The sequence below is a fragment of the Phyllostomus discolor genome, chromosome 4, assembly GCF_004126475.2.
Source record: "Phyllostomus discolor isolate MPI-MPIP mPhyDis1 chromosome 4, mPhyDis1.pri.v3, whole genome shotgun sequence".
Taxonomy (NCBI): domain Eukaryota; kingdom Metazoa; phylum Chordata; class Mammalia; order Chiroptera; family Phyllostomidae; genus Phyllostomus; species Phyllostomus discolor.
Genome location: NC_040906.2, coordinates 98,018,169 through 98,035,281, shown reverse-complemented (window position 1 = coordinate 98,035,281; position 17,113 = coordinate 98,018,169). Strand labels below are relative to the sequence as shown.

At 40.9% G+C, this 17,113-nt stretch overlaps 1 protein-coding gene across 5 annotated transcripts in view; it reads right to left on the bottom strand.

Annotated features, from left to right (window-relative positions):
* MGAT5 (alpha-1,6-mannosylglycoprotein 6-beta-N-acetylglucosaminyltransferase) overlaps window positions 1-17,113 on the bottom strand; it is a 337,231-nt gene that overhangs the window by 21,960 nt on the left and 298,158 nt on the right. For all 5 annotated transcript variants that reach the window (XM_036023647.1, XM_036023648.1, XM_036023649.1 and 2 more), the window contains 2 exons: window positions 6,574-6,690; window positions 688-762 (listed from right to left, as the gene is read on the bottom strand). In XM_036023647.1, coding sequence (XP_035879540.1) covers window positions 688-762; window positions 6,574-6,690 — 192 coding nt within the window. The remainder of the gene's footprint in view (window positions 1-687; window positions 763-6,573; window positions 6,691-17,113) is intronic.

The window sequence follows — 17,113 nt, the reverse complement described above, 5'->3', positions numbered from 1 at the left end:
TGTTGCTTTTGAAGCCTGAGGAATCAGAGTGTTGTAAATGGTGGCAATGACACTCTTGGCCTTTACTTGCAGGCACACAAGCCACGGTGCCCACGCTCTGACAAGGTCATGGGACTTACAGAACCCTCCCCTGCTTTGGAAGTCAAGTTCTGCTTTTGTCTGTTTTATATACTTAGGTTTCATGTAAAGTTTCATTTGAAAAGGGGTCCTGTTTTAAAAGATGTTTGAAAACCTCTGAAAAGTCCTAACATATTTGGAATTAGAGAACGTATATTTAAAAAATGCTTGGAAACCACAGGGTTCAGTCCTTGTCTTTCCTGGAGTGAGAAAAGACCACCAGGTAGGACCAGAGGCTGTCCCTGTGCCCCGCCCCCAAGCCAGCTGGATGCCTCTCAGGACCCAGTGAAGGCAGGTTTCCGTCCTGACCACCCTGTTTCTCCCATAGGTTCCCTTATGGCCTGCCACGGTCATAAAGAAGATTCCTCCCCCGAGGACAGCCTGACTCTGCTGGGTGACCAGGACAGGGCACGCTATAGAGTTCCAATAAGCCATTATCCAACTTTTGGAGTCTTTCAAATCAGGAAAATAACCACAAAACCATGGTGAGCTCTTAACTCTTCCTGAGAGCCCTCCTGGGTAACAGGAAGCAGGACATAGCAAAGACAGCTGGACTGTGCAGAGCCTTACCTGTTTTTCAATGAAAGCGTTGATTCTCTGCAGCATCCCCTCACACGTGAATTCATATGGCATGTATGGCTCAATCTGAGGAAACAGACATGGTATCACAAGTGGAAGGCAAGGGATATGAGACACTTACCCAGTCTTCCACTGACTCGCTCACACTCAGGGGCCAATCCTGTAGTCAGCCTTGTGGAGGGTTGCAACTATGAACTCGCAAGAGACCTGGGCTCACAACCTCACTGCTCCTTACTAACTGTGGGATCCTGAGCCAATTACCTCCCATCTCTGAGCCTCAGGTTTTCATGTGGAAAATGGTGACCAGAAAAACCTACCTCTTTGAAGTTGTGGTGAAGATTATGTAGGGGGGAAAAAAGTAAAGCACTCAGTTCAGTGTATAGCACAGAGAAGGCATTCAGCAAATGGTGGGGAGAATCACTTTGAGGAGGTAAGCCCCCTGGGGCAGCATCTGCCGCTGCTGGGCTGTCTTTGCCTCTCAGTGCTGAGCAGGGTGGCGCATACAGGAACTCAGCATTTGCCCAAACAGCTGTTGAGTGAATGCATGCTCACTGCTCTGAGACAGGCACACAATGAGTGGTTTAAGCACCTATGATGGTGACAAAAGCATTCTTCTACTTTCATAGGTGAGACTGACATGTGCTAAAAACTATAATGTGGTAAAAAAAAAAGAAGAAAAAACAGTGATAAAGCACCACAAAGAGTTCATGCAGAGGGTCCTAGGAGATTGGGAGGTCAAAGCAGACTTATGCTCATGCTGGGCTGTCAAGGTCAACGGGGATCCCAGTAAGCCAAGGTGCAGAAGGTATTCCAAGTAGAGCGAGTAATATGAGATTAGACACCAAAGAAGACAGCTGGAGGGTAGAGCTCAGAGTCACAGAGGCTGGAGACAAGGCTGGGAAGAGGTTCACTGGATTTCCACAAAAATGTTGAGATCTCTAGGCTAAGGAGCCTGGACTACATTAGAGGGTGGCCAGAGACCCAGAGGGAGCTTCGCTGGGTGGGGAGGCAGACTGATCAATACTGTGCCACTGGTGGGAAGGGGAGAATGTGAGTTTGATCCCGCTCCACAGTGCTTTGCCAGCATTGTGAAGCCTGTGTTTGTGGGGCAGCCAGCCAGCATTTCCAACCTGGAATGGAAATTTCACTTGGCGGAAAACCATCGGCAAACAGCGTGTTACGGCTTCCTAGAGCCTGACAGCACTGTCGGCAGTTGGAGACAGGGGCACCGTCACCATCCCCCTCTGACGTCTACACTTGCCTATCTTGAGACCACAGGGTAGAGAACTGGACAAAACATCTATGAGCTGAACATGGGACAACTGGTAGAGAAGACATTCTTCTGTGGGCACACACGCAGTTGGCTTCAAGGCAGCCTCTCTTTTTTTGTGCTAATTTACACACTACATTTTAAATCTTAAACTGTGATTGCTAATTTCATATCTCCAAACATACAACTAGATGGTGCACCGCACAAGTGGTATCTCGCCATCTCTGCAACATCCATCCAAACTGAGCTGAAAGAGGGGGAGCGTTAAGCATTATGCTATGAGGACATGACTACTCTGCAAGAACAGAGGTCATTCTGTTCCTAGATAGTCCATTTCTGAAAAGTTCAAAATACTTTGAAAACTGACTTCCCTGTTCCGAGCTTGTGCCTTCTCATTTCAAGCTTTTGCACTTGCTGTGTCCTCTCTAACCCTGACATAGCCCTTCATACCAAATGTAAACTTTATCTTTTCTTTTAAAGGTTGTTTATACATTCAATCAGTGGGTGATTCCAGAAGCTTCCTATAACTGGCCTAGAGACATGTCTTTTTTCAAAGGTTCATAGAAGAAACAAACAAACATTGACAACAGAGGACTTGGCACACTGGGCTCATTTATAGGGAGACAAGTAGAACTTCCAGGGTGAAATAAACAAACGTCAGTGGTCATCTGTCATGAGACAGCAGCTCCAGTCATGTGGTAGGAAGCAGGCTGAACGCTCGAGGGCCATTCCTACAACATATCCAAAGGGTATCCACTGGAAATGGAAGTGAATTAGTTCAAAGGGCCTAATGTGGCATAAAAAATAGTTATTCCTGTATTGTCCTAGCAACCAAACTCAGTTTAACCAAAGGGAAGCTGACTCATTCACTGCTTTGTGGTCCAGTTCACTGTTTTAAAAGACACAAAGCTGAACAATTTTCCCTTAAAGGAAAAGCCAAAAAAATGAAATTATATTAAGCCACCTCTGCCACCCTGAGTTGCACTAGCCATCCTGCTGTGGACAGGAGCAGGATGCCCGGCTCTGGGGTTGAAGAACACTAGTGAGCCTCTGATGTAGAAGTTGTTGTGCAGATTGGACGGTGTGTGTGTGTGTGTGTGTGAGAGAGAGAGAGAGAGAGAGTGAGAGAGAGAGAGTTTTCTGCATGACACTCCTTCAGGAACAAGTCAAGGCTACTTTGAGGGATGGAATGAAAGGAAATGCTGAAACCACAACCAGTCACTGAGAAACCCAAGCAGGGCCAGTTGTGGAGCGGCCGGGTTCTTGGTCATCCTGCTCTGTGGAAAAAGGACTGCCATTCACAAGGCCACGGGAAGGATGACTGCTGGCTGCACTGTGCAGGCCCTTGGCTTTGGAAACTTGCCATTACCTTCTCCTCCACTGTCTCTGTGTTTCAATCCGGAAACTTTCTATTGAGAAGTCTTCAAAGCTCACTGATATTTTCCTCTCCTGTGTACAGTCTGCCGATAAGCACACTAAAAGAGTTCTTCATTTCTGATACTGTACTTTTCAGTACTAGCTTTTTGTCATTTGGCTTTTAAGAAGTTTCCACCTCTCTGCTGAAATTCCCCATCTCTTTGTTGTCTACTGGTTTCACCAAGGCTTTTAATGTATCTATCCTAGCATTTTAAAGTTGCTGTGTGATACTTCCAACATCTGGGCCATCTCTAGGTCTAATTTTATTCACTGTTTCCTCTCTTAATGATGAGTCATGCTGTCTTGCTTTTTTGATTGTCATGTAATTTAAACATTTAAAATAAAGATGAGAAGGCTTTACACCCAATTTCTGACCCATTTCTTACCAGTGGAAGGGTTTTAATGACAATCATTGTGTATTAATCTCATTCTTTACTTCATCTCTTTCATACTCTTACCTTTCCCTTTAGTTCATTTCATGCTATTTTCTCCCTTTCATCTTCTGTATTATCCTAACAAACTAGTCAAAAAGACTTAGTGTCAATCCAGGTTTTACTGTTTATGAATTGTGTGATCTTGAGTAAATTAGTTAATTTCCTTCAATCTTAATCTTCTCAACTGCAGAGGGAGTAAAAGGGATAAGGCTCATAAAGGTATATAAATTCTAGATGTGTAGAAAGAGGTTGTCTCTGCCTATCAGCTACAATAATTACTTTTTTTTAAAACAAGTGTCCTTACACAGTTTTTGGAATAAGGTAAAAAAGGCCGATGAGTGTGGAGCACTAAAGTTTCCACGGAGTGAACAGAGCCTGCATCATGCGGGAGTGAGCGGTGCCCACTCCTAGTGCTTTATGTGCCAGGCTTCCCCATTTGACTTCTGATTGACCAAAAGGATCTACTATTGAAAAAATGTGTGGACTCCATGATCCAAGGTTTTCTATCTCTATATTAGCTTTTACACTACTCCACTTAAAGGGGACGTGCACTTAACTAAGTATGTGGGTTGTGGTGAGTCTTGCAAAAAGATTACGAGGGAGTCCTAACTCCCAGTACCTGTGAATGTGATCTTATTTGGAAATAGGGATTTTGTAGGTGTAATCAAGCTAAGATGAGGTCACAGTGGATTTGAGTGGGCTCTAATCCAATATGACTGATGTCCTTATAAGAAGTGGAGAAGACATACAGACAGACAGACACATACACTTAGGGAGGCTACCATGCCATGACGAAGACAGAGGTTAAAGTGCTGTAGCTGAAAGTCAAGAACACCTGAGCCACCAGAAGGTGGAAGACACAAAGGGACCATGGTCCCGTCGACATCTTAATTTCAGACTTCCAGCCTCTAAAACTGTCACAAAATATATTATTTTTTTAGCCACCAAGTTTGTGGTTCTTTATTATGGCAATTCCAAGAAACTAATACACTAAGGGACTTGGAGACTTTGAAGAAAGACCTTCAATCTCCACAAGAGTGACTTTCTGGTGGGGAAGCTTTAGGTGTGCGAGGGATACTCTGATGGAGTCCAGTGGTACCACACTCCACTCGGCACTCTCCTGGCTCGGCCACCAGATGTCTGGGGACTTCTGCCCTAAACTGTTAAGGCCAGGATTGACATCATCTGTCGTGAATGGGAACTCCGAGAAGTTACACCAAAAGTCAGCAACCACCCCCTCTCCAGAGGGGGCAGAACATGGTGAGGCATAGCTGTGCTCTTGTTCCCTTGGTGGTGTTTTGAGTGAACTGAAACTGGCAGTTCAGTGGGCCACACACATTTCATTTCTCAGAGGGGAAAGATGGCCTTTTACACGAGTCAACAGCCAGTCCTCATGGGATTTGTGCTTTTCCAGGCTCTTTCCTTTACTCACACTGGGCTTGGAACTCATGCCATTCTGAGCTCACTTCTCAGTTTAGCTTTGCAAATTCTTGCTCATCCTGTAAGACTTAATTCAATGCTGCAATTTCCAGAAAGTCTATCCCAACTTACACTTCTCAGTCTTTGGCATGTTAATGGCACTGAACATATTCTGCAAACATCTATGCCTCCCTCTCTCCATCCATTGGGTCAATCACTAAGCTGGGTATTCAGAATACAGAAAGTGAGACAGATGCATTCACTGCCCTCATGTTTTTAGAGTTTAGTGGAAATGAAGACTATCAATGACAAAAATAAGAGTAGTACATTATTATAAAAATAATACTAACATTGACTTAATAATACTAATTAACCACATACCATGTGGTAGACACTGCTGTAAGCTCTTTGTGTTCATTATCTCATTAAATCCCCGCAACTGCCCTCTAAAGTACATAATATTAGCCTACATTAGAGATGAGGAAGCTGAGACTCAAAGGCTAGGTAACTGTCTGACGGGATGCTGCTAGTATGTGGTGGAGCTGCAACCCAAAGCCAAACTGTCTGATTTCGGTCTGCCTTCACAACCATGCCTATACTGCTTCCCTTAGCAAATCATAACAGAATGGAAAAAGTGCTCTGCTAGGATGAGTGCAGGGGAAAGGTACACATGACAGAAGCCACCACAGTCCTGGGGTTGGCAGAGAGGATAACTTAAACTACTCCTGCTTGGTGGTAAGCTTCCAACATGCAGGAAGCCAGCCTTGACTAGGTTTATGGAAGCCAGCGTCCCCTGGAGAGGCTCAGAGGGTGCTCGGTGCACAGTTGGTACTTAGTAATACGTCTGCTGAATTGATCAAGAGAGTCCACAGATGTTAGTTACTTATACAAAATTCTAGAAAATGTTTAGGTAGAAAAGCCAAATAAATGGATGCAACATAAAAACACAACCCAGGAATATTTCCTTAAACATTCCTCATCCTCACTTTTTCTTAGAAGATCAAGTCTATCTTTTTGGGTCTTTGTGGGGGTCACATCAATAGGTCCCTGAAGCAAGTACTACGATCCAAGTAGTACATAGTACTATTCCTATGTCTGAGACCCGGGAGTCATGTCAAAGGGTTTTAGAACCATGCACACATCTGGACACCAGCTCTGTTCCCATTTCACCGAACCCTCATGAAATCCCCAGGCCAAGTCCAATGGCTTGGCTATTTTCTGATGTCAGGGTTAAGCTGACATGGAAATGTTTTAATTACTCAAACAAAGGTCCTGTGATACACCCCACACTTTTCAGTTCACATTACAAATGGGGAAAAATGAAATAAAAGAAAGAACCTTCTGATTTAGAATTGCTTTCACTGCATCCTCAACTTCGTCCTGATTGCCGAGGTCAACAGTCCAGACGTGTGGCTGGCCGATGAAAACTTCAGCATATGGATGCTGAGATGTCAGCTACAAGAAGAAAAGATAAAACATCTGAGTTTCATATTCACTTAAAAAAAAAACCCTTCTGTGCTAGATGAAGTGTTAGGCTTTTTATGGTACCCAGTTGTACATGCACAAGTAACAAGATACAATTTTTGTCCTTTCTTTACTATCAAAACCTCCTAAGCAAACTACTAGTAGATAACAAGAAAATAGTGATAGTTCCACATTTTTTGGCCCGGCTGGGACATTTCTTGGGCCCACCCAGAACCACCTGTACACACAGGCACAGCATTAACAGATACAGATGAGGAAACTGAGGCAGTGCCTGCCTGGACACCCAATAGGTTCAAGTGGAATGTTTTAAAAGACATGTGCCCAGGGCTACCCTGAGTCCTTTGAGATGGGACTTCAGGACTTTGGAGGGGCCCCTGGAGGCCCTAGGATGGGTGGCGTGTGGGCCACAGCCTTGTCTGAGGCTGTGCGACAGCCCTGGTGATGGCTCCACATCTTGCACCCGACTTGGAAAGAAAAGTTAGAGTCATAACCAGGACACACAGAGGATGTTACAGGTGGCCCCAATCCCTCAATATCACAAGAAATAATGAAGATTTACTACCAGCCATCATGTCCCAGCCCTGAAATCACCCAGAGCAAACTTGTGTATGTTAAAAGCCAGTTAAGATAGGCAGGTAAGCATAGGAAAATTACAATAAAGGCTTTAAAGTTATAGGAGGATGGATAATGGCACATATAAAAGGTGACAGAAAGAGAAATAATGCCAGAAGACCAGGGAATTTTGGAATGGTTTTCAGGAATAATCATTAGCATAACACTGAAGACTCAGTATTTATAAAGACAATCTGGATTCAGAAAAGCAAGGAAAGGTGGTGTCTGCTCTGAAGAGGGCTTTATTTTAAGAAGGAAGGGTGGTCAAAGAAGCCCACTATGAGCACTGGTAAGTCTCAGCTCTCGAAAAACCCTTTCTTTGAGTGAGCTAAATTCACCCATCAAATGTGTTTTCCATCTTATTCTTGTATCCCTTGAAGGTTGCGGTGTGAAGGGAGAATTCTGGGCATTTGTGAGAGCAGGTTCAGTTCTCACAAACACTGGGGGTGCTGCCCTTAATGGCTGGGGCGAGACCAGGGAGGTCAGACACTGCACGAAGCGCATGGCAGTCCTGTACGACCTGAACGGTCCGCTTCCCACAGAGCCTTCACATGCCCTGCCGGGCTTTCCTGTGGGATCACAGGATCTAGCTCTTTGGCACAGTTTTTATATACACTGGTTTTGCTAGGAACATGATAGTCACATAAATCAAGGGATGTCTGTTTTATTTGGAATGTCACCAATAAGCTGATTTCATTTCAGAAAAATGGCAGCAAAGTCAACATTGTTCAGATTTGAATCTCCAGTGCAACGTACCCAAATGATCTATATTTGCAGCTACCCCATTAATGTCAGTTAATGTTAATTACATACAAGTATGTAATTATGTACATACTTGTATGTGTGTATATACAGGAACTTTCTTATTTAGCTTCTCTTTCATGTCAATTATAAGCAAAAAAAGACCTGACCAGATTCAGCTGCATGTTTTATTCCTTTTTAACACAAACTTACTCATTGAGAAGAGGAACAAGATGTCACGATGTCTTCCAGCATAGTTCTTGGGTATAGATTAGTTATTTCTTAACTACATATATACAGAAATATGCATTACCTTATTATAAATTATTTTGCTTTTATTTCTCTCATATTAGAGTTAGAGAATCATTCTTTTTTGAAATCACATATGTAGGCAGGGTATATTATTTACAAATTTCATTTCAGGGAGAAAAGTAGATGTTATATTATTCTTGTAATAAAAGGAGGTGTTGCATCTGGTAGGGCTGGGTCCCTTGCTTTAGGGGCCCAGATGGCTCTTTCTTTTGTTCAGACCCCAGTATACTCAAGAGGACTGAATGATTTGACTGGCACCTCTCCATCTTGCTCATGTCACCGTTCTCTGTGCCCTACCACTCAGATGGTGTGTAATGCACGTCTCAGGGTATGTGAGTTACGGAGTCTCAGCTCCAAGCCTTCCCTGGCACCCTATCAGGAAAACCACTGAGGTGCAGGTACCCTAAACTTTGCTCCTGCCTTCTGCACCAGTCACGGCCCTTGCTACCCTGTTCGGTTCTCCTTCCTTCTGACAGGTAACCCCTTTTGCTCAGACTCCTGGTTAGTAATAGACCCTACAGAATGCCCGCAGGCTCATGGAGCTGTAAAAACATTCGTTTCCTTCAGCACATATTTTAGTTTCAAGGTGTACGATGAAGCCCCTGGCTAGGCCAGATACTGTGCTAATCACCTGCACATGCATTATTTATCAGGTTTCCTGTGTATCAATGAGGGTTCTAAGGGTTAGAGGGGGTTACAATTCCCCAAGACCACATGGCTAAAAAGTAGCTGAGCAAATCCAAACCTAGATCCTTCAACAACTTACTAGCTTTAGAAAGAAAGAAAAATGATGATTATTAGTGATGCTATTGGGTTCTTAAGGCAAAGACCAACTGAAGTCCAATGTAAATTACTAGCCTTTTAATCATTCTCTTAAAAGTTGCCAACCTAAAAAAAATCCCATGCTGAATTTATGCCTGTACTAGACCTTTTCTAAAGATAAGAAAATGTCACACCATATTCATTTTGTGGCCTGGATATAGATTAACAAACTATGTAATTAATTCTTACAATGGAATCAGGGCAAAAGTTGGCATGAATGTCACTATTTGGCCACTTACATATCAGCAGTCTCTCTCCCCTATCCTTTATAAGGTCCTCACTTATTTACAAGGTTCTTTTAAGTTCTTGGAAAACATAAATGCTGAGCCATTACATTTTACTAATTTACATTTATTAAGAGTTACTTAATTTTATGAGTAAGGCATTTTGTGATTCATTATTCCTCCCCCACCCCCCAAATGAAGTTATGTTCCTTCTTGTTAATTTATTGAGAATCGTCTGATCTCAGCTACTTCCTTGCCTATCATTCAGTAAATTTACTGGAGTATAGTTTGTAAAGGTAATGACAATCTTATTAAATATGGGACATTACTTTAGAGCGGCTATTAAATCTCCGAGGAGGACATGAATTCTCTTCATGGGGAAAAAACAACAGTAACAACTCTGAAGCCAGGGAATTCAAATAGTTTACCAGGTGTCATGATAATGATAAAAAAAAACCCCACTAATATGTTTCCCAAAATAAAGGTAAAAATCCAATTTATGTTGCATTTAAAGTATGACTTGAACCAAGCACATTACTGATGCTATTACAGAACTTGCTCCCTTCAGTGTACATCACGGTCTTAGAAATTCTTCCAATGGAAAAAATAACAACAAAGTATTTTTGTTTTCTAAAAATAAGGAAAAATCTAGATGTTTTCTTCTCTTCAAAGGAGGCAAAGAAGAGACATATATGCAATTTATATGGATCAATTGTCGCTTAACTTGAAAGATTAGCATAGGCACAAAAAGACAGCTATAGTTATATACACTTCTGTTGAAATTCTTCTATTTACTGAGGAAAAAAAGATAATTTCTAGGGATTTTTGACCCTTAGAAATCTGTAGAACTGTTGATACCTGTTTCCTAATTAATAGCATCTTTAATTAGGGGCATTTTTGGCCTTTGCAAGCCAAATGAGCAAAGTCCCATGGCCCACCTGGCCCTAATGTCAAGTTCGTTGGCCCCTCTCAAAACTATGTGATATTGCTGGCTCCCAGCCTGCTCTCTGGATTGTCTCCAGCAAAAGAAGAGATGAACATCAGATAGAACCTGCCCTTTTGCATAAAGTGATGTGACCTTGGGGTTCCCTTCCAACTCATCAACATTCATGTCTCTGAAGCTTAAAATCCCACTTTCCTTCTATTCCTTAAAGGCACAGCACCTCCACCATCCGTTGTCAGCACATTCTCCACCTGTCACAACTCCAAATTAACTTCCCTCCTTAATCTACTTTACTATTGCTTTATGCATTTTGGTTGATTATCCAACTGTCTTACCACTTTTCCATATAAAATTGTGAGCTCCTAGAAAGCAGGAAATGTGTCTTAACTAGTTCCCCCAAATGTGGCAACAAGCACCATGGACTGCATAGAGCACAATGTATATCTGTCAACTGACCTTCAGCATCCCGGCCCTCCCATGGGAGCCCTGGACCCATGGGTCATCTGTGTGAGGTCACTTGCTGGGCAGCTGTTGAAAGGACCAAAGTGTCCTTTTAACTAGTCTCATTCAAGCACTGGCAGAATCATCTGAAGGGAGAGGGGGAGCCAAATGCCCGGGGGTGAGAGGGCAGCTTCAATGCCTTTTCTCTTTTTAAGTCATGAAGGATGAAAACCCTCCATGATCTTGACAAAAAATACATTAGTAAATGATGACAACTAATAGAAAACAATGATCATACTTTTTCAGTAACTTCATACTGGCTGATCTGATCTATGTATTATTATGTGATTCATTGGGAAATAGACTGTGTTTAATTGTCCTACTTTGTTTTTTTTTGAGGAAACAAGTACTCACTTGTAACCAAGTGTCATCAAAATCTTCAGAATTATCACTAACAAAAAGGTGCTAGTTGCCAACACAGTCTATGATACTTCTGATTAATCATTCCTCAAAGGCTTATACATAGAAACTGCAGGAAGAAAAGAGATGGGTTTCTTTGCTTTTCAGGCATTTAAAACAAGTCATGAGATCCAAGATGGCAGAAGAGTCAGTGGAAGCTACACTAACCTCCACCCAAGAACAGCCTGGAATTACAACTAAATTGCAGAAAAATCATCCTAAATAACCAACTGAACACTGCCTGGAGAGAAACCTTACAACCACGGACAGACAGAAGAAACCACATCATCACGAGACTGGCAGGGAGTGCGGAAGAAGTGTAAGAGGGCTGGCTGGGCTCCCACGGGCACCAGCTGGGGTTCCAGAGGGATATTTCAGTGGCTGGGAGGTTTCCCCTGAGAAGTGTGGGGTCTAAACCCCAAGCTGGCCTCCCCAGCCTACAGCACAAAAGTCAGAAAGGAACCCAGATAACATCCAGCTGTGAAAGGCAGCAGAGGTTCTGTCTGCCAAGGGGAGATAGCTGGAAATGCAGAGAGCCTCTTAAAGGGACAATGACAAAAATTTCATTTGCAGCCACTTATTTGGGCTCTGGCAGAGGGAGGACAGAGTGGACTAGAGATGCTTGAGGAGAATCTGAGGTTGGTAGCTCTGGGGATAGAACTGAGGGAACAGCCACCATACTCCCTGTGCTGAGTTCTCCCCATATTGATTGCAGTGACCATCTTACTCAGGCAAAGCAACCCCCTCCAAGTGGCATCGGCCTGAGGGGAAGCAAGAGCCCTGCCCACAGGAGTTACTCTGCCCTACCCTGTGGAGCTTAAGCCAAGGTACTGATTACAGCATGATTAGCTTAACAATTGATCTGTTTAAAGCTGATTAGTTTAACAAAGAAGCAGCCAGAATGGAAGACAAAGATCCCAAAGAAAGAACAAGAGAATTCTCCAGAAGAAGAACTAGATGAAATGGAGGCAAGCAATTTATCAGACATTATGTTTAAGAGTAATGACTACAAGGATACTCAACAGAGTGAAAAAAAAGAAATAGAAACCGTAAGAAAGGACCAGTCAGAAATAAAGAATGCAGTATTTGAAGTAAATAATACATTGGAAGGAATAAACAGTAGGTTAGATGAAGCAGAGAATAGAATCAATTATTTGTAAGACAAGGTAGAAAAAGACACCCAGGCAAAGCAGCAAAAAGAAAAAAAAAACTTAAAAAAATGAGGAGAGCTTAAGGAACATTTTGGACAACATGAAGTGTAACAACACCTGTATTATGGGAATACCAGAAGGAGAAGAGAGTGAGCAAGGGATTGAGAACCTATTTGAAGAAATAATGACCGAAAACTTCCCTAATCTGGTGAAGGAAAAAGTCAAACAAGCTCTGAGAGTCCCAAAGAGTTTGGACCCAAAGCAGCCTACACCAAGATACATCATAATTAAAATGACAAGGATTTAAAGACAAGAAGAGAATCCTAAAAGCCACAAGAGAAAAGCAGGTAGTTACCAGTTAGGCTGTCATCCGATTAGTCAACAGAGACAAGGGAGCACCAGTTAGATTCATCTGATTACTCAACAGAAACATTTCAGGCCAGAAGGGAGAGGCATGAAATATTCAAGGTGATGAAAAGCAAGGAAGGACCTATACCTAAGGCTACTTTACCCAGCAAGGCGATCATTTAAAATTGAAGGAGAAATAAGGAGCTTCCCAGACAAGACAGAGCTAAAGGAGTTTGTTAATACAAAACTAGTACTGCAACAAATGTTAAAGGGCTTGGCTTAAGAAGAAAAAGAGAAAGAAAAATAAAGACACTGAGGAAAATAGTCTGATAATAAAATGGCATTACATGCATATCTATTAATAACCTCCTTAAATGTAAATGGCTTAAATGTTCTAACCAAAAGACAGAGAGTAGCTGAATGAATAAGAAAACAAGATATACAGCCTCCAAGAGACCCATGTCAGATGAAAAGATATACCAGACTAAAAGTAAAGGGATGTAAAAAGATATTTCATGCAAATGAAAAAGAAAAAAAAACCTGGGGTAGCAGAACTTATATCCAACAAAATAGGCTTTAACACTAAGGCTATAGTAAGAGACAGAAAAGGACACTACATAATGATAAAGGGAAGGATCCAACAAGAAGATATAATCCTAGTACACATTTATGCACCCAACACAGGAGCACCTAACTATGTGAAGCAAATCTTGACAGACATAAAGGGAGAGAGCGACAGAAATACAGTCATAGTCAGAGATCTTAACACTCCATTAACTTCAATGGACAGACCTTCCAGGCAGAAAATCAAGGGGACAGTGGACTTAAACGACACACTAGATCAAATGGATTTAATTGATGTCTTCAGAGCATTTCATCCCACAACAGCAGAATATACATACTTTTCAAGTCCACGGAGAATGTTTTCTAGGATATAGACTACATGTGAGGACACAAAACAAGCCTCAATAAATTTAAGAAGACTGAAATCATATCAAACATCTTCTCTGATCACAATGCTATGAAACTAGAAATCAATCACAAGAACACTGAAAGACACACAAAGACATGGAATCTAAATAACATGATATTACACAATAAATGGGTCAACAATGGGATCAAGGAAGAAATCAAAAGATACCTTGAAGCAAATGAAAATGAGGATACAATGATCCAAAATTTGTGGGACACTGGCAAAGCAATCCTAAGAGGAAAATATCCATAGCACTATAGGCCTATTTCAAAAAACAAGAAAAAGCTCAAATGAACAGTCTAACTTTACATTTAAAGGAACTTGACAAAGAAAAACAAACAAAGTCCAAAGTGAATAGAAGTAAGGAAGTAATAAAGATCAGAGCAGAAATAAATAAAATAGAGTCTTAAAAAAGGATATAAAACATCAATGAATCCAAGAGCTGGTTCTTTGAAACAATAAACAAGATTGATAAGCCTTTAACCAGACTCATCAAGAAAAAAAAGAGAGGACCCAAATAAATAAAATCAGAAATGAAAGAGCAACTGACAACTGACATCAAATAACAACTGAAACCAAAGAAGTACAAAGGACTATAAGAAAATATTATGAAAAATTATATTCCAACAAACTGGACAACCTAGATGAAATGGACAAATTCCTAGAAATATACAATTCTCAAAAATTAAATCAGGAAGAATCAGAGAATCTGAATAGACAGATTATACCTAGTGAAATTGAAGCAGTAATCAAAAAACCCTCCCAAAATAAAAGCCGTAGGCCAGATGGCTTCACAGGTGAATTTTACCAAACATTCGAAGATCTAACATCTCTGCTCAAATTATTTTATAAAATTCAAGAGGAGGGAAGGTTTCTAAGCTCATTTTACGAGGCCAGAATTACCCTAATTCCAAAACCAGATAAAGACACTACAGCGCAAGAAATTTATAGGCCAATATCCCTGATGAACATAGATGCTAAAATCCTCAACAAAATATTAACAAACGTAATACAGCAATGCACCAAAAAGGTCCCACACCACGATCAAGTGGGGTTTATTCTGGGAGTTCAAGGCTGGTACAACATTTGCAAATAATAAATGTGACTAACCACATAAACAAAATAATGTATAAAAATCATACGATTATATCAATAGATGCAGAAAAAGCATTTGATAAAATCCAGCATCTATTTATAATAAAAACTCTCAGCAAAGTGGGAACATACCTAAACATAACAAAGGCCATATATGACAAACCCACTGCCAGCATCATACTCACTGGGCAAAAACTACAAGTGTTCTCCTTAAGGCTGGAACAAGACATGAATGCCTGTTTTTACCTCTTTTATTCAACACAGTACTGGAAGTCCTAGCCACAGCAATGAGATCAGAAGAAATAAAAGGCATCCACATTGGAAAGGAAGAAGTAAAACTGTCATTAGTTGCAGATGACATACTGTACACAGAGAACCTAAAAGATTCCACCAAGAAACTACTAAAACTGATAAATACATTCGGCAAAGTAGCAGGATACAAAATTAATATCCAGAAATCAGTTGCACTTTTATACGCCAATAATGAACTAACTGAAATGGAAATTAAGAAACCAATCTCATTCACTATTGCTTCAAAAAGAATAAAATGCCTAGGAATAAACCTAATCAAGAATGTAAAAGACCTGTACATGGAAAATTATGAGACAGTAAACAAAGAAACTGAAGAAGATACAAATAAGTGGAAGCACATACCATGTTCTTAGATAGAAAGAATTAACATCATTAAAATGTCTATACTACCCAAAACAATCTATAGATTCAACACAATTCCTATCAAGATTCCAATAACTTATTTCACAGAACTAGAACAAATATTTCAAGAATTTATAGGGAACCACAAAAGGCCCTACATACCAACAACAGTGATTCTCAAAAAAAAAAACAAAGTTGGAGGAATCATGCTACCTAATCTCAAATATATAAGGCCATAGTAATCAAAACAGCATGGTACTGGCATAAAAACAGACACCTAGATCCATGGAACAGAATAGAAAGTGCGGAAATAAACCCGTAACTTTATAGTCAATTAATATTTGACAGAGGAAGCAAGTACATACAATGGGCTAAGCATAGTTTATTCAATAACTGGTGTTGGGAAAACTAGACAGATATGTGCAGAAGCATTAAACTAGACCGCCTCCTTACACCACACACAAGAATAAATTCAAAATGGATCAAAAACTTAAATGTTAGACCAGAAACCATAAAAATCCTAGAAGAAAACACAGGCAGCAAAATCTTGGACATTCCTTATAGAAATTTTTCTTGGGTCTATCTCTCCAGGCAAGGGAAACAAAAGAAAAAATAAACAAACAGAACTACACTAAACTAAAAAGTTTTTGCAGAGCAAAAGAAATCGCCAACAAAATAAAGAGACAACCCACAAAATGGGAGAACCTATTTGCTGATACATCTGGTAAGGGATAAATATCCAAAGTTTATAAAGTACTTAAAAAATAACACCAATAGAACAAGCAACCCTATCAAAAAATGAGCAAAGGACCTGAATAGACACTTCTCCAAGGAGGACATACAGATGACCAACAGACATATGAAAAGATGCTCAAGGTCACTAATCAACAGGGAAATGCAAATTAAAACCACAATGAGATATCTAGTACCTGTCAGAATGGCTATCACCAATAAATCAACAAACAACAAGTGCTGGCATGAATATGGAGAAAGGGGAACCCTTTTGCACTGTTGGTGGGAATGCAGGTTGGTGCAGTCACTGTGAAAAGCAGTATGGAGGTACCTCAAAAAATTAAAAATCGATCTACCTTTTGACCAAGGAATCCCACTTCTGGGAATGTATAAGAAGGAACCTAAAACTCTAATTTGAAAGAACATAAGCACCACTATGTTAATTGTAGCCTTATTTACAATCACCAAGATATGGAAGCAGCCCAAGTTTCCATCAACGGATGAGTGGATAAAACAGCTATGGGACATTTACACAGTGAAATACTTGTTGGCTGTAAAAAGACAATTTTGCCATTTGTGACAGCACGGATAGACCTGGATAACATTATGCTAAGTGAAATAAGCCAGTCAGAGAAAGGCAAATACCATATCACTCCTATGTGGAATCTAATGAATAAACTGAACTAACAAGCAACACAGAGGCAGACTCATAGATGGAGAGCAGGATGACAGCTGGGATGGAGGTGAGGTTATGAAGTGGAGGGACTGAAGAAAAAGGAAAAGGACTCATGGACATGGACAACAGGGTGGTGACTGCTGGGTGTAAGGGGACTAAATGGTAACGAGAAAAAATACAATAAAGATAAATAAAAAGATGCAGTGTCTG